Below are 27440 nucleotides of genomic sequence, written 5' to 3' on the forward strand. Positions count from 1 at the left end.
TGCATACCCCATAAAGGTAGAAGGTTCAGGAATTTAGCAAAAGATGCATGAATTGGCTTGTGTACCACAATTTGAAAGATAGGTATTAGTAGCAAAATTTGATATGGACTTCAGTAAGCGAGCCTTATTGAAGCCCTATGTATTCTACTACAACAGTGAAAATGTATTGTCATAGGAATTATTGACTGTAACACTATACTCCAATCTTGCCAGCAAGTAGTAGTAATCAAATTAGTAGTCTCTAAATGGTCTGAGCTACCTCAATAATATACTATTATCCCTACCTGAATTTCAAGGAGTTCAAGATACAATTTATCTTTCTATATTAAGTACGATGCTCAATCCCAATTCTCAACCTCAATTTCAGATTTTACAAAAAAAACAAAAACTTTACCACAGCTTTAGATTTAACGTAAGCACTTAGCTATATGATCTAACATAGAGTCCAGATTACATGTATAGTCTGCAAAAAATTGAAGCTAACGAATATCTTGTAGCATGACAAATGATAAAAGATGTAAAAAGTTCAGTCAAACTATAAATTTAATTTAAAAGTTCTTAGATTTATAAGAGTTTATTTTGGTAAGTTCCTCTTTAGGAGAATGCCCTTATAAGAAGTCTCCAAGTTGGAAATGATCTTATTTGGTATTGTAGGAAAGTTTTGGTAAATTTTTTAATTTGGTTAGTCTTGTAGTTTGTAATTTAGTTTATTTCCTACATTACTGCATCTTTTTAGGCAAAGGATTACCTTTTTACATGAATAATTTTTACTTTATTTCTAATTGTATTCCAATTGGTCTTTAAAAGAAACCACATTTCCCTCCTATTAAAATCTCATTGTAGCTTTTTATTCCATGCAAAATCCTTTATTTCTTTAAGTGAGATTGATTACCTTTCACGTTGCCTCTAGTTGTATGTGTGTGTTTGATCTACTCCATGGTTTCAAGTTTCGATTTATGACTAGAACGATATTATTTTGTACCGTATCATAGCATGCTGATATAATTTCAATATTCTTTAAATATAAATATAATAATTAAAAAAATCTAAATATTAAAATTTTAAAAAATCATGTTTAAAACAATACAAAATCATTACGCCTCTATATGGAAAATAAATAAATAAATAAAAATTATATTATATATTTTTGAAATTAAAATAAACAAATAAAATATATATTAAATTAAGGAATAATTTTATTAGGCTTTGATTAAGCCTATTTAGGTTATCCTATTTAGAGCTACGAGTTAATTGAAATTATTAAGCTAAGTTCAAGTTTAATTTTTTTGTTTTGACATCACGCAGGCGTCCCCGCTGCGACCTGCGAAGGTTGCAGCGGGATCAGCACCCCCACAGATGTCACAACACCCTTCACAACCTCATGAGGTTGTCGAGATGGCTTTGCAATCACGGTGTTGGTAGGTATCAGCGTTGATCCCACATCGAAACAATAAATACTGCCCATTTCGATGGCACGGCTTGATATTTCAATCCATGGTCCACTCCATGTTGCATCCTACATAGTCATAGCAATAGTCGTCACTAGTTTGATTACTTGGTGGAGAAAAGGGAATAAGATAAAGAGAAACAACAGCGCAGGTGGGACAACATAGGATATTATTGCACTACCACAGCAGGTCATGTGTGCATGTCCCTCACTTGTTTCACTTAAGGTTGAAAATCTCAAATCATGTCAAAATTTTGATATTTGATTAAAACATATTTTTCAGTACCATGACAACGTTCTATTTTAATTATGGTGTCAGTGGCAAATTAGAGGTAAAAAGAGAAAAAAAGATGAAAAAAAATAAGGCAATTATATCCTTTGCTTCGGTCTTTGTGTTTTATCTACAATGGTACAGTTTTGCCATTATGTTCCATGGACAAGCTGAAAAATATTGCATAGTCTCTGTTCATTTAGTCATGTAGCATGCCAAGAGGTGTCAAATGTTGATATGACATGATAATCATCAATATGCTTGACACAATGGCACAAAAGAGGTTATTTGTGCCGAGTAGAATCGCTATTCAATAATATATTGGAACCATATATTTCAATCATATTGCCTAGTATGGTATGAGATTTCTAGCCATGGTTTCATCAATTTACTTCCCTTTTATCTTTCTTCCACCAAACAATAAAGAGTCTAAACACCGAGTCCTCTTTGTAACGAGCATTTCATATAGTGAACCAATAGTGAAACAGATTAGACAACCCTTCAATTGTGCTAGACATGCCAACTAATATTTACTGCTAATAAAACCATTTCTTAGAAACCTAGATCACCTTCTTTGGAAAAAGGTCATATGCACAAGGAGAAGCAAAACAAAAGGCAAGAAGAAAAGTTTCAAGCTAAACAAAAAAGTTCTAGGCTTATCATGAATCTGACCTTGTTTATTTGAAAATTAGGCTTATTGTGACTTGACCTTGTTTATTTTAAAATTCTCCAAAGAACTCTTTGAGACAATATAATCTAGAAGATAAAAACAAAAGAATCAAGGCCCTCTTATGCTTCTTGCATGGTGGTCCTACATTTGGTCAAATGCACTAAAGGCTCATGTTGAAGATTCAATGTATAAATTAAAGAACCAAGCATCCCTCCATGAGTTGGCATATATGAATGTGTTCCGCAATCAATGCACTACTCGAGCAATAGTGGACTATAGTGTCATATACATCTTTATTGCAGTTGGTGAGGAAAAGGGATTCAACCTTAAGCTTGTTAATAGCTAAAATCAAATATGGTTCTAAATTTAAAAAACCAAGGCATCTTCGGCATCGTGAATTATGTCTCTATTCCTCAAATCAGCATATATAGTCATGTCATCCCTTAACATATTGTGCATGATGAGAGGTCAAGCACCATGTGTGGTCCTAACCAATAGGGACTCAAATGAAATACAGATGATTTCAACTTTGCAGTTAAGGTGGTAAGAAAAGATGAGCTAACTATAGTGATAGCTATGAGATCAACAGATCCACTTCCAAAGTTGGACGAGAACCTTTAATTGTATGAGTCCTCAAAGAGTTTAAAATGAGATGTCACCTAACCTAATACTTCAATAGAGGGAAGAAGATCACTAAATGGATTTAGATCAAGGTGCAAGACAACTTACCCAAGGATCCTATAGAATGTCTCCACCTGAAATGGTAGCATTGCACAAGCAATTAGATGAGCTCGTCAAAGACCATTTGTACTAAATTTCTAAGGGCCCTTTTGGAGCTCTCATACTCATCCAAAAGAAGCGAGATAGAACTCTAAGCTTTTGCAAAGATTACTGAGTCCACAACAAGGTCACCATTAAGAACAAGTATCACAGTAGTCCCATTATGGCCTTCTTCAATTAGTTAGCCAGGGAAAAGTATTTCTTAAAGAAAATTGAGTCTGGATATTAATAAGTATCAATTGAAAAATGGAATGGAGGCAAAACCACGTGTGTACCTCACTATGCTTTCGAATTTCTAGTATGTTGATTAGGCTCAGTAAAGCACTCCCTACATTTATTACTTTGATTGACAAGTTGTTTCATGATCATCTCGATAAATTTATAGTGGTGTTCTTGGATGTCAGTCTACAACCAATTCATAGAAGTGTTAGGATGGCTAGAGACCATGAATAGTAATTGAATCTTTTATTATTGTAAATGCCTTAGAGAGATTACACAAACAAGATTAGCAACAGTAAAAAACATGAGTCAAAGCATACCACAATGCTATGGTGAACCACTCTCAAAATCAATTATCTTCACAACAACCTTTAGAAAGAAAAGTTAAAGATTTAGGATACAAGGAAAGGTCAAAAGATTTACAAAAAAATCACTAACTTTTGAATGCTCCTCTTGATTCTCCTTTTATTTCCTTAAACCTTCTTCAACTTCACTTCCTATTTCATTGTTCTCTCGTCAATTAGTTGGTAGGATCAAACATCAATCAACTATTCCTGATCATTTTCATCTTCAATCCATCAATGGCTACCCTAAGACTGAGTTGAATGATCCACTATAGGCCCTAGGCCATTTGACCATTACAACTCCTGAATGTCAGATCCATAGTTCATTTCAACTTTCTTGCAAGTCATCCACCCTTAGTCGACTAAACTCATTCAGTCGATTACCTAGTCAACATGGCTCTGAACAAAAATATTTGTTCATGTGCCACCAAACTTGAGTCGGCTCCTTAGTCAACTCAGTTCACTAGTTGATTAGAACCAACTGCAATCAATCACAGCCCCCCTTATTACAATCATCCTAATGATCGAATCTTCACCTAATTTGAAACTTACTCTCTCCCAAGGATACAAATTTCTTAGCTCACAACAAAAGCTTACATTTCATAGGTTTACTTTGCCACCAAGGTCGTCTCTTGCTAAATTACTCATTCCTTGGATGCAACCAGCCCTCAGCTCGCTCCATTTACCTTCATACTTCACCTATATAGTTTGTCTGGAGAACTCTCAACTCACTCCACAAGCATCCTTCATGTTTCACCTATGTAGTTCGCCTTATTCCATCTCCTATCAACGTTGTGTCTTGATACTCCTCGTCTTGTGGTCCTTCGAATGTCCAAAAGCATCTTCCTCTGAACTCCCAAATAGCAAACCTTAAGCACCAAGTAAACCAACTAGTTGCTCCAAGTCAAGCTCCATGAGCTACTCCAACACCACCTCAATGCTTCTCGTCCCGTGATTCCTTGGATGCCTCGTATAACTTTCTCCAAACTCCATCAAACATTTAATGCATTGAGCATGTTGTCTTAGATGTGCAAGTCATCATCTACACTTGACTTCATTGAGTCACAAGCTCTGCAAGCTTTATAAAACACACAAGCAATGTTTACCTTAAACTATTTACTCACAAATCTGACCACTTGGGGTACAATTGCACTAACAAGAGGACCACCTCTTGACACTAAAAGATTACCCTTTAAATTCTCAAAGAAATTCTTTGTATGTGAAAGGATAAAAGTGTTATTTTATTCAAAGATCATTTTGTTGGGACATCGTAACAATGGAGCCACGATCATGATGGACAAGGTAAATGTTTTGGCAATCTCAAACTGGTTGATCCCAACTTTGATCCCTACTAAGGTAGAGCTTAAATCTTTTAGTCTTATGAATTACTACCAATGATTCATCATAGCTTACTCTCAAGCCTTCACTAATCTTTCAAAAAAATAAGATAAAATTTGGCATTAGTCATCATAGAAAATAGAAGCTTTTGAAGACTTTGAAGAAAGCATTATGGAGAAATCAGTGCTCAAGCTTCCTAACTATGAAATGAGTTCCAAGTTAACACTAATGACTCTAACACCACTATTGGAGTAGTACTTATGTAAGATAGACATGCAATGGCATACAAGAGTCGGGACCAAACAAAGACATGTGTGAACACCAATTAGCGTGTGTGAACAACTCATAACATGTGTGCTAACAAAACAGCACCAACATCGAATCATCTTAGGCTAGGACAAAATTGATTTTGGCACTAAAACTTTAAACCATGTCATTGACTTCCACTATTATTAACATTTTATTTTCATGCACATCAATACATGTTATAATTATCAATTTAAAATTTTATGCTAATGAAGTTGATAATGTTTTATAATAACGTTGTAAATATAAGTTCAATTTTCAATGAAGATGACAAGATCATAGAGATAGACATTTAAGTCTTATTCTTTATTTGTGGATTTGACTATGCATTGCATTGTGTTGCAAAAGTTCCATGCCTACTTATCCTTCATGCTATCAACTTCAGTACAATCTACTTTAAACCCATCTTCTCCACAGGCACCTCTTAATTGCTTGCTTTGTAGTTATGTAATGCATCGCAAAGCTTAATGATCATCTTTTTAACTCAATTTGATGTAGTAAAGGTTTTGGTGGGAAAAAGGTTGTTATAAAAGTTATGAAAAAAATAGTTATTATGTTTTTACTAGGTGTTTTATAACTAAGATAAAATTTACCTCACTCTTACGAAAATTAGTCCTTCATCAATAAAGAGGTTCTCAGTCCATCATGTAATTCTATTATGTAGTTTAGTTTTAAAAAAAATATTTCTTTAGGTGAGATTTCACAGTGCTATATCCCCAAGTCTCACTCTGATCTTGGCAAATAGATTAAGTACAACTGATAGAAGTAGAGATAAAATAAAATAGCATTTGTGGCCCTCTTAAAAACAAATATGATAATACTTTATTTTTTGAAAATAGAATAAAATAAAAATTTATTCGAGTGTCAATTTATTTTCTTTGATTGATTTGATTTTTGAATAGGTCTATTTTATTTGTAGTACCAACTATAGTATAACTCCGCCCATGACGACCGGTCATGGCCGGTCCCAAGCCCGGATAAAAGAGGAGAGTTGCATTAGGTTGCCAGCCAGTCTCAAACTATGGCAAATATTCAATGAATGAATCCATTAAACTAGCTATAGTATATTCATGCAATAAAGTAAACATTTACCTCTATGAACAAGAAATGGTATGTAAAATGTTGATGTGATCAACATAAGTCAGTCATTCATCTATTTCATTACCTGTTTCCATGACAATATATCACACAAGGTAAGGCTGCTCCTTCTGGAATTACAAGGGGCAAGTAGTGGCTGCACTGAAGTTTCTTTCCACGACAATTTACGACCTGAAACATGAACTTGTAATATCCATATCAGAATAGACAAGGTAGAGCAAACAGTTTAAAACTTTTTTTCTTTTTAGCTGAACCACCCCACCCATATTTATTCAAATTATCAAAAATGAATTATGTTTAAAAAAAATAACTTGACTGGTGTTAAAAAAAATTAAAAATCTCCTTGTTACATTAAAATTAATCATCAATGTCAAGGGCAATTCATATTGGTTACTGAGTTTAATGAGTTGCATTTAACTGAATCAAGTTAATCTCTGATGAGTATGAGGATTGCACTGCAGCAACTGGTTCAACAGTTAGTTGTACTGATTGAACTGTAGACACTTTGAGATGAATTAAAACATAAGTACCACAAAAAAGCCTTACAGATAATTGATAAAGATGGAGAATCCTAGAAAACTGATTTACTGAACATATTGGTCTGTTGGCAAGAAGCAAATCAGAAAGTTTTACAACTGTGTTTTTCTTAGCAGTCTACTTGTTATATAAGTGGGGAGATCATCTATTTGAAGCCAAACTATTTGGAATCAGTTACATGGATCTCATTCATCATCGAGTATGAAGCTATGCTACATTATCCAATGGAAAATAATAAAATCTGAGGAAGAAAATTGATTTTAAATTTTGAACCGTGTTGGAGTTTCAATATCATATTGTGTCATATTGATACGATACCAATAGTTATTTAATTAAATTATTAATAATAACATAATTAATATTAAATTGTAACATTTTAATTAATTTATACTGTAATTAATTAGTTATATGATATTTAATTAGATTGTTAATTAATTTGATTGCTTCAATTTTTAGAATTAAAATACCAATTAAGTTTAAATTTTTTCCTTTTAGTTATTTGTAAATTGTAGACATTTTTCATTTCATAATGATTTACATTTATAGTTTATTCAATTTTTGAAGGTAAAGCATTGAAATGAACAACAAATAAATGAAACATAAATTGAGACATAATTGGCTTTAGAATTCTACAACATTCAAGCAATCTCAAATTAGAAACTTTTGACTGTTGAGGATGTAAACAAATGAATGTATATTTTTATTGGATTATGTAATTGTATTTGAAACTTATTCGTGAGTATTTGATAAAAAAAATATTGAAAATTAAATATCACTTTGTTTATTGGATTTTATTTTATAAGACTATATAAAACTCTTGAAAATATTTTAATTTGATTTAATTTTATCTCACATAACTATAATACAAAGACCTATTTTTTAAATTTTAGAATCTAAAATACTATATTTCATGCTCAAATTTGATTTTAAATTTTATAATTAAATTTATTCAATTTTACAAGTATAAATATTTTAAAGAATGAAAATATAAAATTTGATGCAGTCAATCAAATTTGAAAAAAAAAAATAGATTTAAATTTTTTAGATAAAATTAAATTTTAATTTTAAATTTACTTGTATTCTCAAGTTAAATTGGATAGTATTTTTTCTATAAAAAAATTAATCTGATATGATCAATGTATACCTATTACAATTAATTTTTTTTTATAATATTATAGTAACATAAATTAAAACTAGTAAAATAAATAAATTATTTTGTTAACTTAATTAAATAAATTTTTATTTAATGTTAGTTATCCATAAACATTTAAACCAAAGCTTAATGAAGTTACAAAGAAGTTTGGCTCAATCTCGTTGAACTAGAACCTGATCAAAGAATCTCACTCTTTTTTGAAATCAGAAAAGTTAGAACTAAAACTTTTTACCATGTTAAATATCAAATTTTATCTTCTTCATTTTTTTGAGTTTAAATTTTTGTTTTGTTTTTATTATTAATTAAGTTAAATAAAATTAATATATTGAGTTTTGAGATAGAGTAAAAGTTGATTTAGGGTTAAGTGTAGCTCATCGAATATATATTGGGATTATGATTTAGTAGGTTCAAACTGGAATTTATTTCAATTTATTTTGTTTAACACAAATAAAACTAAATTTATATGAGATAGGTTTAGTCCATTAGTATTTAATTATAATGGGATTTTCAAAAATAAGGAAGCATATTTAATTTACTTTTTCTCTCGCGATCATTTCCTTCCCAATCTCTCTTCTCTCTCGCAACCATTCACCTCTCCCGATCCATTGTCGCAGCCACCTACAACCACACCTATTGTCCTCCACTGTGCTCACTGTGCACCACCACACTCGGTCCTCTGCCTCTCTAGCCCATTCTATCTACGTTTCTCTTCCCATACTCTATGTATTCTCTCCACTGAGATTTTCTCTCCTTACTTCCACTGAGATTCTCTCTCCTTGCTTCCATTGAGCCACTATGTTTTCTTTGTTTTACTGCAAGACGGTGTGATGCCGAAGTATCTCAATGTAGGTCAACAGGTAGAATGGTAAACTTCACACATGCTAACTAGCGCAACTCGACACCTTGAACCATAGAATGAACTCATTCAAAACAAGGAAACAGCAATGCGATTAGAAATTGAAAATCTCCCTACTTGTGTTGTTCTTATTTGATAATTTATCAGGTTGAAAGATGGGATATTCCGTAATGCTTATAGCTATAGATGAATTCAGATTGGTAAACAATTGCTAAGCAAATAGTCTTAAAAAACATAGAAGTAAAATAATAATAATAAATAAATAACACAAAAGTTTATTGATTTACATAGTATGAAACAAAATATTGATTCAAAATGAATTATATTAATTAATTTTTCAATCCATCTTTATGAACTCTAGAATTCCATGTTACTTGTATTGCTCCTAGTATCTTGCTAAAATGGCAATAGTTTGACCGTATCTTTTTCAATTTAATTTTGTTATGGACAAAGTTTTTTTTCCCATTTTGAATGGCAAGGATGCTTGACTACAAATAGCATGGCTTTGATTCTTATCAGCATCGTGATTCATTTAAACAACTATTAACTATACTTCATCTCTCTTAATTGACTATGTTTTCTCCATTTAAAAAGCAAACAAAAAAAAAGGAAAGGAAAATAGTTGATTCGATGCTGATGAATTAGCATAATTTGGTTAGAAATGCTGACCAAAATGGTCGTAGGTAAGTTAGTATAGCAGAATGTCATTTTCTCTCATTGTTGCAATCCATAAATGATTGCACCCATTCAATCAATCAAACATCAAATCCATTTTCTGTTGCATCAATCAATACCTCTACATCTTGATTGCCTAATCTGATGATTAGCACCTTAATGTTTCACAAGAGCAAGGCCTTGTGGTCTCTTTGGGTTGCAACAATCTCTTCACCACTTTCTTCCTCTCACCTCCCTGATTGTTGTAGATGAAGTAGGGGTAATCACTATGGGTAAACATCAAGATGGGTAACGGATGAAGTAAGATCCAACAAAAGATCATGCCCGAGAAGCAAGTCATAAGTTCACAGAAACAGTATAATTATTCATGTTGAATCAAAGGGGAATGCCACCAGTACCACACCAAGTTGCATGTTTAGGACTCAAAATGGAGAGGTGTGGGCAGAAGGATCTTCAAAAAGTTGACAGACTTACCCTCAAGAAATTCAAAAATGAGCCAAACTTCAGCTCAACTTTAATGGTCCTCCTTATCTCCTAAACCACTAGCTTCTCCTTCCCATTCTTCTCCACAATCACTGCATTTTTATCACCTTTTCCTCCCTTTTCCACTGCCTGATCTAGCCTCCAGCAAGGTAGCACCTCAATAACCTATTCACGTAGAAAACTGACAATGAACAGTTGACTAAGATGATGCAAGAGCTCAAAAATGCAGGTCACAACCACAATAGCCCTATAGTGAAAAAAATAAATAAATTATTGTGTAGGTTGCAACTGCTGGATCTATATGTGGAACGGAGAGATTCGTCTGTGAAGGAGTTATCTCAAAGACAGCTTCTATTTGAAATTACCATGTGTATCTAGTTTAAAAATCTGCAAAAAGGAGAAAATTTCTCATTCCTCCATTTTACGATTTATAGATAGATTATCAGTAAAACTTAAGTATATATTAATAAAAATCTCCTAATGTATTTTTTAAATTTATTTTTTAATTTCTTTAGCTTAAATACTATACCCTGTGTATATATATAGATAGTATTTAAGCTAAAGAAAAATCTAAGTAGTGGGCAACTCAACAAGACAAGGTGTCATGGTTAAATAAATTTTTGTGAAGCTATACCAATCTTTCACAAAAAGGAAATCAAGAATCAAGGCAGAATAGCACCACTGCAAGTATCTTGCTTGCACAAGGTTGGTGAGCATATTATTGAATGAAAGTAATATGGACAGAGAATTTTATGACCAATTATCTCCATTTCTGATCCCAGTAGAGATGTACCATCCCTAAGGATAATTTAATGAAACTATTTAAATATAAAAAAAAAAAAAAGGCAACATCAATTCAGATGTCTTGGAAGCCCATGGATTTCATGTCATGTATGAATATATTAAAAAAATCACGTACCTATGAAAAACTATAACTATATACACTCAAAAGTTGCATCATTTATCAGTGCAACTGTGCCCTAAGCAATCGGGCTCAATCATCAGTTTTTTAATGTTTGGGGAAAGGATTAAGTTAGGTATGCATATGTATTTAATATATGTGTTAAGTTAGGTAGGAACTTGGCAAGATACAAATAGAACTCACAGAGCTGGTGACTTAATAAGATCAAGTGTAGATGAAGCCTTGGCGTAGCCAAGGGAAAATGCTCAACAGCCTAAAGATTTGATGGAATTCAAACAAGGTTGCATGAGGCATCCAAGTAAGCATAAAACAAGAAGCATTAAGGTGGTATTGGAGTAGCTCATAGAGCTAGACTTAGCACGGCCAAGTTGATTGACTCGGTGGCTCAAGATTCACTGGAGATCAGAGAAGAATGCCAAACTAAGATAAGTTGAGGAATAAGTTGTCACAGTTGAGACTATGGTTTAAATTCTCAAGACATACTGGAGTTTCAGTTTATGACCGGAACAATACGATTTTGGTACCGTATCGCACTGTGCCGATATGGTTTTGATATTTTTTAAATACAAAATATATTAACTAAAAAAATTAAAAAAGAAAAAAATATAGAGATAAATAAATTTTTAAAAAAATATTAATTTCTTTAGGGTTTAATTTAGACTCTTTAGATTACCCCTATCATAGCTAGGAGTTAATTGAGATAATGAAAGGTAAGTTTTCAATTTTAATTTTTAAAAAAAAAAAATCTCTGCTCCTTGCACGCAACCGACCAGCGCAATCCCTCCCGCGCGGCAGCTATTAAACCCTCTTTAGATTACCCCTATCATACCTAAGAGTTGATTGAGATAATCAAAGGTAAGTTTTCAATTTTAATTAAAATAATTATGCTCCTCGCAAGCAACCGACCAAGCACAACCAACCAGCGCAACCCCTCCCGCGCAACAGCTAAGGTCGCACGACCCCTCCGACACGGCCGTGAGGTCACTTGACCCATTCGGCGGGGCCCCGGGGGTCACACGACTCCGACGCAGACGTTGGGTCACGCTGCTTCGACGCGGCTGCTGGGTAATCTAACAATGAAGCTTCATATGCTCTGATGTTTCTACTAGCTTGTTAAAACTGCAAAGAGATATGCTAGAAAAAGTACTTTGTACTTGAAATATGTCATCGATGAAGTGTTCAAAATCATCAAATTCTATTACCTCCAGGTCCTTCCTTTGAAACCATCGCCCTCTCAGCATAAACTCCTGGTCTAACAAATCATCTTGCGGATTGTAATCAGCCCTGAAATGCATTAGGCACATTGATATTAAAACTCTAAAAGCAGCATAGATAATATCAACGAGGTATAATAGTGTTCCTCATGTTAAAGATAAGTTTTTGGTATCCCCAAGACACATTGCTATTGATAATGCCAACTAAGGCACACATGGTCTGCTGGTCCAGCAAATTGTCATAAAGTATTGTACCTGTACTGAACATTTTAGATTTGGCCAATTGCATAAGGCAATGACATTAGCAAAAGGCCATAAATTGCATCTATTAGAGATTGGTTAATTGTATAGGCTAGTAGTAGCTGAGGATTTCCCACTCCAATGAAGTTATGTAACTGAAGGTGTCAAAAGACTCAAAACAAGAATTCAGTGTTGATAATATGTCTACAGAGTGAAGCTTTTTAATAGACAGAAGAACTGGCGATTCCAACCAATACTATGTTGGCTTTAACTAATGTCCAAGATATTCTCAATGACCTATTTGTACATTCATTGGTGCTGATTATATATGGTCTTTTAGGTTGTGTGAGCCAAAATGAAGAGGGAGGGATAGGGAAAAGATGAGTTGTTGTCCACCTGGATGGAACTACAAAGAGAAGGAAGCTAAGACAGGATCCTTGACCTATCTTTACATTAAAAATTAATCCACACAAATATGGACGGATTGAATGAAGAGAAAGAGCAAAATGATAAAAAGACCAATATATCCTCTCTTCATTACTAACCGTCAATCACTATCAGCCACCATTAAACCATCACCAAATATGATTGAGTCATCACCATCATTGGTCATCACTGGCTTTCGTCAAACCATTATTAGACACCAAATTTTACCATCAAATCATCACCACACATCAAAGTTGATGATAGAACCACTATAAACCATCATCGAGCCATGGTAGAACCACAATAATTGTCAGATCCAATCGTTGAACCACCACACACTATTATTGGATCCACATCACATCAACCACCATTGTCAACTTTCCAAATAGAGTGACGAATATGATGAATTGTAGAGATGATTTTTTTAAAAAATTTCCTCTCTTTCCCCTCCTTCACCTCTAATGTGTGTGTTTTATGCATATGTTTTCAATGCTATTTTGCATGCATTTGTTCTATCGCACGAGCATATTTGGCATACATTTGTTACCTTTGCATTGTTTGCATCCTTTTTTGTTCGGAGATTGTTCTTTGCATGTTTTTATTAACGGGACGCGAATTTGGAGCTAAAATGGAGATAAGGGGGCTTGGAACATGATTTTCCAGCATGATGCATGGTCAAGCCATGTCCCCTGATACGGTCATGCATCATTTGAAGAGTTAGGTGCCAAACAGAACGACAATTGACTTTCAAGAAAAAAACACAGGCTAACCGTTCTTTTAAACATGATCGTGTTTCTCACTACTGCTTTCCGACAGTCATGTTTTTCCACACAACAGTGGTACAATGGCTGCGCCCCGGCATTTTTGGAAGGTTTCCACAAATTTGGAAGGCTTGGAGGCTTTAAAAGGACCAAGGGCATCATGATGAAAAGGGTGAGTTTTCTTGTGACAAGGAACCTTAGGAGAACGTCCTTTCCAAGCCACCGTCGAGATTTCGTCCTCTCGAGAGTTTAAAATTCATCCGAAAACACCGAGACACACGACGACCAAGTTTGCTCTCTTTTCTCATTGATTTGAGTTGTAAAATGCTTTCCTTCATGTCTTTGTGTTGTAACTACATCTCGATGAAGTAGTTCTTTTGATTTTAAGATGAGTGAGTAGCCCGATGTATTATTAAAATTCATTTTCTATTAGTATATCTTGATTCTTAATCCGACTTTATTATGCATACATGACTATGTCACTCGCATGTATTTTCAGACCACAAGGATGCAGGGAAGGACGAGAACCTATTTCTCCAACCCATAAAGGCTGAGACTAGAGGGTTTGTTCACGAAAGTAGTCTAAAACCTCTCGAGAGCATCATTAGCTATCACAGAGCTTAATGGGTCTACACGATTCGACATCATGAAGTAGGGGATAGCACCTAGAGGACCATGAGCCATCATGAGAGCCTCCTAAGCAGTCGCTTTTTAGTAAGGTTGCCTTGAAAGTAGGCGTCGCGTTTGGGTAGGCACATGGTATCATTCCAAAAGAAGATATCAAGTACCTCAGAATAGACCACCTTGATGCATTTCAACATTGAGGCAAAACAATAAACTATATTTAGGATGTCAACGATTATCGCGGTGAAACCAAAGTCCTAGAATCAATTCACAAAACCGGTTTTCCTCCATCAATTCTTCTTACATTCTTAGTTCGTGTTCTTTCTCACGAATCTCTTGATTATGATTGATTTAGATAGTTTGTTGTGCAATTTGAATTGTTACTCAATTTACGATCCCAATGGACAATATTTTATTACTTGGTGATAGTCATGCACTTGCAGATTTTGCACATTAAGTTTTAGCGCCATTATCGGGACTGTTTCAAATTGATATTAGTTTGATTGCGATTTAAGGTCAACATCATAAGACCTCTGATTGATGCTGATAATTTCAAGTTAAACTCGGCATTAATTTTCATGATTCAACAAAAACAATTAGAAGGCATGGCCCCTATCTACACCTAGAGAAATTTATATAGTATTGTGATACGTTGAAGTTTGAAGGTGTGTCCATAGATGTTATTAGGCTATGGGGATTCCCTCTCTCTAAAGGACAAAGCTAAGACTTGGTTACATTCTCTTCAATTGGGGAGCATCGCAACATGGGAAAAGCTGGAGCAACGTTTCTTGAACAAGTACTTTCCACCTAGCGAGATAGTTTATTTGAGAAATCAAATCACGAGCTTTGCATAGACAGATTCGTTGTTCGAAGCATGGGACAAGTTTAAAGGGTTGCTGCAGCAGTTTGGGAAAATGGTTAATCATTCACACGTTTTACATTGGCGTAGCATAGTCGGGAAAAGCTTCATTAGATTCAACTATAGGGTGCTCCTTAATGAATAAGAGGTTGGATGAAGCATACGACATTATTGACAATATAGCACTAAATCTTCATCAATAGTTAGACGGAAAAAGGATTATACCTACACAAGAGACCAGAAGAGTATGCAAGGGCAGTCAGCGACGATGATTTAGACATAAGGATTCTCTTGAAGTTGCCGCAATACATGACACGGTCATGCCAAGAAACACAGCTAGGTCGTGTTTGTTGTTAAAGCAAGGAGTATTGCCACCAAGATCTAGTGGTAGGAACCTAGAAGAGCTTCAGAAGAACGGAAGAGGCACCAGTGAAACAAATGACAGAGGAGAACAAGAAGAATCCCCCCCCCCCCCCCCCCCCCGGGTCATTTAGGAGAGGGTTTATAGACTGTCGATACCATTTCCTCAACGATTAGCCAAGACAAAGTTGCGTGAGCAATTCAGGAAGTTTCTGGAGGTGATAAAGAAACTCTACATCAATATCCCTTCACTAAAGCACTATAACAAATGACCACTTAATCTAAATTACTGAAGGACATACTATCACCCAAAAGAAAGGTGGAAGAATATGGAATTGTGGCCTTATATCGAAAGAATGCAGCACATTGATCCTAAATAGGTTACCTCAAAAGCTCAAAGACCCAGGTAGTTTTTCAACCCCTTGCATGATTGGTGAAACTAATTTCAATAGAGCATTTTGTGAGATTGGTGCGAGTGTAAGCCTTATGTCTTCCTCTATTTGTAAAAAATTGGGTCTCGGTGATTTGAAACTAACGACAATGGCTTTGCAGCTCGCAGATCATTCAGTTATGTATCAATTGGGAATCTTAAAAGACGTTCCGGTTAAGGTTGGAAATTTCATGTGCCGGCTGATTTTGTGGTATTGGAGATAGATGAGGATCCTCGGATCCCCATTATTTTAGGAAGTTAGTAACAACTGGAACTATCATCAATGTTAAAAATCATAAGCTTTCTTTAGTAATTGGAGAAAAGAGAATTGAATTTGATTTGTCTAAGACTCTTAAACAAACGATTAATGGAAATGTTTGTTGCAAGGCGGATCTACTACAGGTGATGGCAGAAGAAGCACCTCAACGTTAGTTGGATGATCCTTTGGAAGTATGCCTTACCAGTGAAGAACTTATGGACAAGAATGATGGAGTCAACGAGTATGCTCGTCTCATGGATGAAAATCCCCACGTTTCCCCTAAACAGAGAAGAATTGAAAGCTTAACCCGGACCAAAGGCCAGAAGAAGACAAGCCTCCTCATGTAGAACTTAAAACCCTTCCTTCAACCCTCAGGTATGAATTTCTTAGACCTAACTCTACATATCCTCTTATTGTCAATGCAAGTTTGAATGCCACTGAATCTAGGAAATTGCTTAGGAAAATTAGGTCACATAGGAGGGTCATAGGTTACAAAATTGATGATATTAAAGGAATTAGCCTCTACGTGTGCATGCATAGAATCTTGCTTGAGGACAATCATAAATCTTCGGTGAACATCAAAGGATGCTAAACCCCAACACGAAGGAAGTCATCAGAAAGGAGATATTGAAATGGTTAGATGCTAGGGTGATTTTTCCTATTTCTGACAGTGGGTAAGCCATGGACATGTGGTTCGGTGAAAAACAAAAATAATGAATTAATCCCTGCTAGAACTGTTACAGGTTGGCGAATGTGTATTGATTATAGGAAGTTGAATAGAAACTAGGAAAAACCACTTTCCCCTTCCCTTCAAATGCTTGAGAGACTAGCTAAGCATTCAGATTTTTGCTATTTAGATGAATATTCAGGTTTTTATTCCCTATGGTATTTTTGCCAATAGAAGAATGTCCTCCGACTTTGTAATATATCTACTACTTTTCAACGTTGCATGATGGTTATATTTTCGGATTTGATTGAAAATATAATGGAGGTTTTTATTAATGATTTTTCTATTTATGGGATTGATTTGATACATGCTTGGCTAACCTTTCTAGAGTTTTTAGAAATGTGAAGAAGTGAATTTGGTCATATTTCATGGTAAGAGAAGGTATTAGATTGGGACACATGGTTTTTGAGTGGGGAATTGAGGTCGATAAAGCTAAAGTGGAGGTGATTGAGAAATTACCCCCACCAACAAACATGAAAGGAGTGAAGAGTTTTCTAAGGCATGCGAGTGTTTACCAACTCTTCATAAAAGATTTCTCCAAGATTTCCAAACCTTGACAAATTTGTTAATTAAAGATGTTGATTTTAATTTTGCCAAAAATTGTTTGGATGCTTTTTGTAGGATAAAAGAGGCATGGATATCCGCTCCAATAATGCAAGCACCTGGTTAGGTCTTCCTTTCGAAACTATGTGTGATGCAAGTAACTACGTCGTGGGAGCCATCTTAGGACAAATGAAGGACAAGAGAGTATATGTCATCCACTACGCTAGTAAAACTTTGGATGATGCTCAAATAAACTGTCACAACTGAGAAAGAGTCGCTAGTGGTTGTCTTTGCCTTCAACAAATTTAGATCATACTTAGTCAGATCAAAGGTAATTGTTTACACAGATCATACAGCTATTTGGTACCTATTGAGCAAAAAAAAGAAAATAAACCTTGACTCATCCGCTGGATCCTTTTACTCCAAGAGTTTGATTTGAAAATCAAGGACAAAAACAATTCTGACGACGTTGTTGTGGATCATTTGTCAAGATTACGGCAAGATATACAAGTAGACAAAGATGATGAGGTACCCACAATTTGTTTCCAGATGAACATCTTCTAGTTTTTGATAAGTTGGGCACTCAATGGTATGCGGACTTCGTAAACTATCATGCATGCGGAATTTTGCCACCATACCTTAGCTATCAACAAAAGTTCTTTGTAGATGTCAAGTATTATGTTTGGGACGAGCCTCTACTCTTCAGGAAGTGTGCTGATACTATTTATAGGAGGTGTGTTCCCGAAGACGAAATTAAGGACATACTTTACCATTATCACTATTCATCTTATAGAGGGCATGCAAGTGCAACTAAGACAGCGGCCAAAGTTTTTACAAGCTAGATTTTATTAGCCTCACATATTCAAGGACGCTCGGGAGTATGTGTTGGCTTGTGATCGTTGTCAGAAGACCGGAAATATTTCCAAAAAAACATGAGATGTCATTAAATATCATTCTGGAGGTCAAACTTTTTTACATTTGGGGGATTGACTACATGGGACCGTTCCCATCATCCGATAATAATTATATTTTGGTGGTCGTGGATTATGTATCAAAGTGGGTGGAGGTCATATCATCCCCAACCTGTGATGCCAAGACGGTCATCAAGCTCTTCAAGAAAATAATATTCACTAGATTTAGAGTCCTAGGGCGATTATTAGCAATGGAGGTTCTCGCTTCATTGAAAGGCAATTCAAGAATGCACTCAAGAAGTATAGAGTAAATCACAAGGTTGCAATACCATATCACCCTCAAACTAGTAGACAAGTGGAGGTTTCAAACAAGGAGATCCAAAGCATTTTGGAGAAGATGGTATCCATATCCAAAAAAGATTGGTCGTTGGAGTTGGATGACACGTTATGAGCATATCGAAGAGAGTATAAAACTCTCATCAGTATGACCACATTTCAATTAGTTTATGGGAACATTGTCATCTTCCGGTAGAGTTAGAACACGAGGCTAATTGGGCAACTCAACAGTTAAACTTTAATTTAAGAGCCATCGGAGAAAAGAGGAAGCTTCAATTTCACGAACTTGGTAAATTAAGGCTTGATGCTTATGAGTATGCCAAGTCGTACAAGGAGAGAACCAAACTGTGGCATGACAAACACATTGTACTAAGATAATTTCATGAAGGGGACCTCGTGTTGCTTTTCAACTCTAGGTTGAGACTTTTCCCTAAGAAATTGAAATCAAGATGGTCAAGACCTTTTAAGGTTCAGAGGGTATACCCGTACGGAGCTGTGGATATATGGAATGCAACTGTAAGATCTTTCAAAGTAAACGGGGAAAGGTTGCAGAGATATTTCATTAACATGTCTATGGAAAGAGAGGAAGAGCAAAACTTCCTCGAACCAGATATTTCATTAATGACCTAAAACAAATGCTTCTTCAGAGGCAACAAAGTTTCTTTTTGTATTTAGTATAGATTGTTCTTTCTATTATTCCTTCTTGATTTATGTGTTTTCAAGGCCAAGAAATCACAGGCATGGAAGACATTCCCGACTAAAGCACGGCCATGTCCACTAACAGTAAGATACGCCGGCAAGCCGTGTTTAAAAGCACAGCCATGTTAATCCTTGAACGTTGCCAACAAAAATATCCCGAATAGAACATGGTCAAACCATGTTTTCCCACACAATCGTGAAGTCAAAAACTTTCTTGGACCCAATTTTTCGAGGCCAACTCCCCTTTTAGTTTCAGGAAGTTTTTAATAGGATTCCTAATTTTTGTTTATCATTGAGGATAATGCTAGATTCAAGTCTGGGGGGTTTTAGTTAGTATAGTTAGATTTTCCTAGTTTTGATTAGTTTTTAACTTAGTTTTTGCTTGATCATCATGTGCTTAGTTTTTTTCTTTCATATCATCGTGTCATTATATTCGTCATGCCATCATGCACTTATTTGTTTGTTAAGTAAAACATTAGCAAGAAAAACTCTATGTTTTCATGAAAAAAATGCTCATATCTTTAGCGATTTGTTTTTTTCTTATATATGTTAAGCATGACATGAGCACTATCGAAAGATTTTTGTGTTGGCCTACTTGCCTGTATCTTTATCTTTTTTTTTCACTTATACTTGATCTCAATAGTTGATATATCTGAAAACAGTTAGGAATCATACAATTGGACTAGTAGCTTGGTTTCTTAGGTGACCCCCACTGCATTTTGGTTACTGAAGAACACTTGGGTTGTAAATCTCATTAGAAAAAAAATTGTGCTCTTGAAAGTGTGAGAAAAAAAAATATTAATGAAAGATGTGTTTGTTCGTGAGTGGAAACAACATGGTACCCCATTGAGACAGTGATTTGGAAAAAAACAAATTAGGTGACCCTTTAGGATCCCAAGGTTACTTTGAAAATATCAGTCAATTTCTCTCAACACCGAATACTCCTTTAAGACCTTGCGTAGAGAATGCAAAACATTTGGGGACGATCCTTGCACATGTCAAGTAAGTGACATGCGCCGGAGACTTTGAGAACACAGTGGCATGATGAAATGACTATAATTGGTAGTCGATACTTGAAAGTCAAGTCATATTGCAATGCGCACGTAGAACTTTCATGTTAGGCCACATTAAAATGGTTTATATGCCCATGCTCATTAGTGAAACCATTTGATAGGATTTGATAAATTCGCCGGGATTAGGATGTTTTATTCACACACATAGGATTTAGATTATACATTTTGCTTGAGGACAAACAAAAGTTTAAGTCGGAGAGTATTTAATGTGTGTTCCATACATATGTTTTTATGTTATTTTACATGCATTTGTTCTATCACATGAGCATATTTGACATGCATTGATTATCTTTGCATTGTATTCATCATTTTTTTCAAATATTTGCTCTTTGCATGTATTTATTGATAAGATGCGAATTCGGAGCTAAAATAGAGACAAGGGGCCTTGAAACATGATTTTCAAGCATGATGCATAGTCTGACCGTGTCCCCTGACACGATCGTGCATCATTTGAAGAGTTAGGCGTGAAACAGAACAACAATTGGATTTATAGAAGAAAGCACGAACTAACTGTGCTTTTAGGCACGGTTGTGTTCTGACTATTGCTCGTTGATGTAACTTCCAGTAGCCAACACGACCTGGCTATGTTTTTTCACACGACCATGGTACGGTGGTGATACCCAAGTATTTTTGAAAAGTTTCCATGACTTAGGAAGGCTTTGGAGGCTTTAAAAGAATCCAAGGGCCTCATGTTGAAAAGAAGGGCTTTTTTTATGACAAGGAACCCTAGGAAAGTGTCGTTTCCAAGAAGCCATTAAGATTTCGTCCTTCTGATAGCTTGGAGTTCATATGGAAATGCTGACACACACGACAACTAAGTTTTCTCTCTTTTCTCTTTGATTTGAGTTGTAGAATGTTTTCCTTCATGTTTTTGTGTCCTAACTCCATCTCCATGGAGTAGTTTTTTTTATTCTAGAATAAGGGAGTAGTCGATGCATTGTTGACATTCGTTTTCTATTAGTTTATCTCTTTTTATCGCATGATGTGCTGATTCTTAATCTAGTTTTATTATGCATACATGACTACGATACTCGCGTGTGTTTTCATACCATAGGGATGCGAGGAAGGACCGAGAGGTAAGCCTAATTCTCTAACTCATAAAGACCAAGGTTAGAGGGTTTGTTCAATAAAGTAGTTTAAAACCTCTCGAGGACACCATTGGCTATCACAGAGGTTAATGGGTCTACCCCGATTCGAAGTCACGAAGTAGGGGTAGCACCTAGAGGACCGTGGGGCATCGAGTCTCCCTATAAAGCAGTTGCTTTAGTAAGGTTACCTTGAAAGTAGACGTCGTGTTTGGGTAGGCACACTAGTATCATTCCAAAAGAAGATATCAGGCACCTCGGGATAGGCCACCTTATGCATTTCAACACTGAGGTAAAAGAGTAAACTATATTTAGGGTGTCAACAATCATCGTGGTGAAACCGAAGTCCTATAATCGCTTCCCAAAATCGGTTTTCCCCATCAACTCTTCATGCTTTCTTAATTTGTTTTCTTTCTCTTATAATTCTCTCAATTTTTTATTACTTGATGTCAATCGTGCACTTACGAATTTTGCACATCAACCTCCTCTATATAAACCTGACCACAAGCTGCGTCCGATTTAGACTAGACGTAGCTTGAAATCAGAACCGGTCAATAGGCTAGCCGATCCATCTCAAAACAAACCAAGGGTCGGGCCCCAAGTGAATAGGTGAACCAGTGGTCTGACCAACGGCTAACTGCCAATTCACTAGTATTTATTTTTAAAAACTTTAAATTTTGTTTTAGATTTTTCAATTGAAAGCCTTTTATTTAATACTATTTATAATATTTTAGTGATATTAATGGTGTGGTTCAATATAATTAACTTATTTGCTTTAAATTTTTCAATGTAGGATTATTTTACCTTTCCATTGAAGCCAATTTTTCAACCTATTTGTCTTAAATTTTCTAATATGAGACTTTAACTCATTAAATTTATTAATCTCATTTAACTCTTAATAGGTTTCTCATTTGACTTATTCTATTTTTAATCATTCAACGTTGCGTTTATAGAGACTATTTGACTTGTTCGATATATCCAATAATAAGTTTGTCAATGGATATAATTTGCTCAACAATAACATTATATATATATATATATATATATATATATATATATATATATATATATATATATATATATATAAACACACACACTGAATACTATCATCGAACATACAAAATTAATGAAAAATAATATCTCATCACACTAAAATATAATAATGTTAACGTTACATTAAAAAAAACATTAGTATCAAAAGTAAAGAAGGTTTAGGGTTTAGTATAATATTCTTCTCAATCTACTTTGACTCAAGACTTTTTAGAAGCTCAAGCACTATTTGATGATTGGACAAAATCTATAAACAGAATAAAAGGAATGCAATTTTCAAAGGATGAAATGGAAGATTTTGACACCAAATGAACTAACGAACTACATGGTTTTAATTCCTTTATATACTCTAAGTGGATAGATAGACAACTTAAATAAGTTTACATCTTTTTTTAATATTATATATATATCTTGAACCATCATGAATTATAAAACGAATCATAACTAGCAATTCCAAACCATGAACAGTATGCACCTTTGAAGGTTAAGGGTTGACATTTTTTAAATCATCAAACCGGAGGTTCCGAACCGGAGTCGGGTCTACCACCACATCCAAGTAGGCAATATTTTATCACTCCTCTATCCTAACTTCTATCCCTTCTTAGGACCTTCTTCTTTCTCTCTAACCTCCATCAAAGTGGATGTAGCATAATATGTGTTAATCCAAATAAAGGCAAAAATTAATAATAATAATAAGGCTTAACAAGATAAGCATAAAGTTTAGTTGATATCTCTAACCCTTTTTAACTCTGAGTAATTATTCATTTATGCACATTGCGGATGCACTCATAATTTCATTAATCCAATGACATGAGACTTGATACATTACTGCCTAATCCAGTGCTAAAAAGATGTCAGATAAGCTGGATTTTTAATCTAGTGTCCAATCTGATTAGTTATTGAGTTAAGAGGACCTTGTTAAAAAAGATATTATAAAACTAGGATTGGTAATACATGTCCTGAGTTATTGAGAACAAATGAACAAACCATCTTTATTCTCTCGAGGAACAAAGACAATGAATACCAAAAGGAATGTGTTTAATATAAGTAAACACATAGATGAGCTAGCGTAGGGTTATGGAACCTTTTTGGGTGCTCAGAGACAGTATGGAACATTTGGAAATTTGTCGTGTCAAGGATTGGAGCTGTTGAAATGATGCCCCTCCCCTTATCTCCCCATCATGTCTGAGTTAAATCAGTTCAGATTAGACAGCAGAAGATCGGTTAATCTCATAATACGGTTAATCTCATAATACGATCGGTTAATCCAGATTAGGTGACTTCATTATCAGGAATATGTTTGCATCAAAGCAATTGATATTTCACAGTATAAATTGTAGGTTTAAAGGGGGAGAAAAAATCAGAGTGAAATTTAATCGAGAATCATTGATTCCAACATGCTGTATCAAAAAATCTCGACAACAAATCAAGCATAGATGCCCTATCCAATCAATTCATGCACGAAATAAATACAAGGAATAAAGAACTAGACATCCGTGAGACAGTTCCGCACCTGGGGGGCCTTATGATGAAATTGACGAGCTGCTCCATGGAGGAATCGGGACGAAACAGAGAAGGGAGGACACGTGAATACGATCGCGAGAAGACAAGAAAGGGGAAGCGTGGAAGAGGAATCGTGAGAGAAACGGAGGAGCTTTTCCTTCTTCCGATCGACGCCTCCTCCGCCTGATCTGATTCGCGATGTCGCGTCGAAAGACCTGCGGTGGAGTCTTCCCTGCAGGGAGAAAGGAAGGGAAAGGGAAATCGAGTCGGCGCGGCACGAGAGGAGCACGTGCTCAATGTTAGTGGTGACCGGTTGTGGAGGGTCGGTCCTCGCCTGCCGATCTTTCCTCTGACCGCTACGAACATGAAAATAGCGTTCAATTCGGACCGTGTGGGCGGGACGGGACGGGACGGGACGGGCGGTTAGTGCTAGTGTTGACTGGAGAAAAGATAAATTACTCTATAATAAAGTCATTTCTCTGTTTTTTACCTAGTGAAAAAATCAAAGAAAGATAAATATTTAGTACCTGCAATGGATTTATTTTTGTTGCCACGTGTTGGCATAGTTTGTACCTACATAGTTATTTATTTCAATATGCATCCATAATTTATCTACCAGTATTCAATGGATTTATTTTGATATTTTTTTATCCAAAATTAAGCCAAATAAATTTTTCATCCTTTAAAAAGACGTGATCTCTGATCCTAATCCCAACCCACTAAATTCTCGCAGCGTCGCTGTCAAGCTAAAACGCGTGGTCGCATATATTGACAATGCGAGCTTGCAATCGCAGTCTAGTAATCACGATGATTATGAATTTAAGGTCTTTACAAGATTGCTGTAAATAGGCAAGCATGAGGTTGTCGTCAGGCTATGCTACTGCCACGTAGAGAGCACGTGGCATGTTAGAATATTCAGAATATTTAGTAGAACATTGACTCTATTTTGGAAGAAGATGAAGTTATTTCTTTTTTATTTTATTATTCTTATTTTAAATAATTTTTGCTTTATTCTTTTTTTTAGCTAAATATTATGGTCTGCCTACCTAATGATTTTCTTTTTTTTTTCTTTTACGTGTGTGTCTATATCTATATAGATATAGATGCCTATTTTTTTTACTCAATTTCATCTATCAAAGTCATAAAACAAATATCACTCATTATTTTTCCCGTTATCTTCCTTTCTCTTCCAATAATAAGCTCATAGACTAGCATGGTAACAATTTATCTTCATTTAGCACTTTCAACGTCCCTTTGGAAAATGATGCGTATCACAAGTTATAAGTTGGATTGTAAAACTTTCTTTATAGTTTCAATTTGACTTGTTGGTGATAGGAGGAAAAGGGAAACTTGGTTACATCGCTAACATCCAAGTATTAAGTGTTGGACAATATTTATTAGAGATATAAGGGATATTCTTAATTAAAAATTATAATAAATTCAATTTCAAATTTATCTGTTAGATGGCTTAAACTGATAATCTCAAACTTGTCGAAAAGATGAGTTGTCGGGTTGTCCGAGCATGAATGAGATGTCGCTAGCTGATTGCCAAGTGCTTCTCGGGCATGAGTAGGAAGCTAAGCGACGAGTGCTCCTGAGTGTTTGCTTCTTGAGTCCAAGTGGGAAGTCCAGTCTAAGTCAGGATGTCACCTGACTGCTAATGTTGATTGAGTCGAGCATCTAGTCAGGATGCTAAACCAGCCAAGTGGATTGCCGAGTCAAGACGTCGAGTGCTTGATTAGCAAATGCTAAATACTGAAGTGGTCGAGTTTCGAATGGGTATCAAGTGCTCGGGAATGGAGTCGCAGTACTCTAGAGGATGTCTAGCTGGTCAAGAATCAACGCAGAGTGCTAGAGAAGTAATCCTGAATCCGAGTGGATTTCTAAGTGCTCAAAAATAGAGAAGTCAATATCTACATTCAACGTAGTTTCGTTAAAATAAATTTGTCTCCTTTAGTGGTGCTTCGAAGTTATGATTGTTATGTTTGAGAGGTGGCGTAAGGCAATAGCCTCATAGTTTGTACTATTTATTTTAATAAATAAATATTCACTATTTGATTAGACATTGTCTATGTATTTTAATGGTCTTAAACTCATTTACTGGATGTCTGCAATATAATTCATAACATGAGAGAACATGTGATTGAATCTCAACTAGTGAGTGTCTCTACATGTGTAATTATAAAAGTATTGAAATATTTTCTAATCAATGAATTAATGTATCAGACATTATAAATTCTATAAAACTAGCACGGGTGATACTCCTTAATTTAATCAAGCAGCTGTAATTCACTAGCTGGAAACATTAAGATGGCGAAAGTTAAATGTAGATGCTAGTTAACTAGTTCATTGGAATGACATGTTGTAAGGTTTTATATGATTCTTTACATATATGGATATGTCTATGAAATTCTTATTACAACTCGAGTACAAGTTCCCTTCGACTTGAGGTATTCAAGTCACCTTGGTCATGTAGGCTTATACTTTGACTGTTGGGGTTGCAAGATTGTAAATATAGTCCCACATTAAAAACACATGGGAAAAATCATGGGTTTATAAGAGAAAAGATATCTCTATTGGTATGAGACCTTTTGGGTAGAACCTGTTGGTGCGGGTAGCACTAACGGTCTAACCCAGGTTTTGATGAATGACAAATAGGTTAAGTTAGTTTTGTTGTTGTCTGACACTTTGATCAAGTGTGCAGGAAAAGTCCAGACAGGTCGACGGGCTAACCGGATAACTGGCGAGAAGTCCAAGCGGGTCGACGGGCTGACCGGACGCTTGGCGAGAAGTCCAGCTAGGTCGACGGGCTGACCGGATAGCTGGCGAGAAGTCCAAGCGGGTCGACGGGCTGACCGGATGCTTGGCGAGAAGTCCAGACGGGTCGACGGGCTAACCGGACGTCTGGCAGGTAAGTGAGGTAAGTCACTGGAGGGGAGTGACTGTGAGGACGTGTTCCCGGGAAGGGGACATTAGGCGTCGATCCGGCTTAGATCCATTTCGGATGTCTAAGTCGAGATCGTGACTAGATTCCGGTCTAGGAAAGACGGAATCTAAGTCATACTAACTTATGCCAATTCATACTATTACAAATGTGCTAATAATCTGTTTTGCAGGATATATATTACCTCGGACTAACTTTGTTTTGCAGGAAAAAGGAGATTTCTGGAACAAGGTGGTCCGGGCGCCCAAATTATATCCAGCAGAGTCGTCGCCACGTGGAGCATCACAACAGGCACAT

The 27440-nt window shown here is 35.5% G+C and overlaps 1 protein-coding gene across 1 annotated transcript in view; it reads right to left on the bottom strand.

The window, feature by feature from the left end:
- LOC122010369 overlaps positions 1-24444 on the bottom strand; it is a 60120-nt gene extending 35676 nt beyond the window's left edge. The window contains exons 1-3 of the mRNA XM_042566877.1: positions 24210-24444; positions 12302-12383; positions 6541-6644 (exon numbers count right to left, since the gene is read on the bottom strand). Of these exons, the coding sequence (XP_042422811.1) occupies positions 6541-6644; positions 12302-12383; positions 24210-24247 (224 nt within the window). The 5' untranslated portion in view covers positions 24248-24444. The remainder of the gene's footprint in view (positions 1-6540; positions 6645-12301; positions 12384-24209) is intronic.
- Positions 24445-27440: the final 2996 nt, after the last annotated feature.

The sequence above is a fragment of the Zingiber officinale genome, chromosome 8A (genome assembly GCF_018446385.1).
Source record: "Zingiber officinale cultivar Zhangliang chromosome 8A, Zo_v1.1, whole genome shotgun sequence".
NCBI classification, from domain to species: Eukaryota; Viridiplantae; Streptophyta; class Magnoliopsida; order Zingiberales; family Zingiberaceae; genus Zingiber; species Zingiber officinale.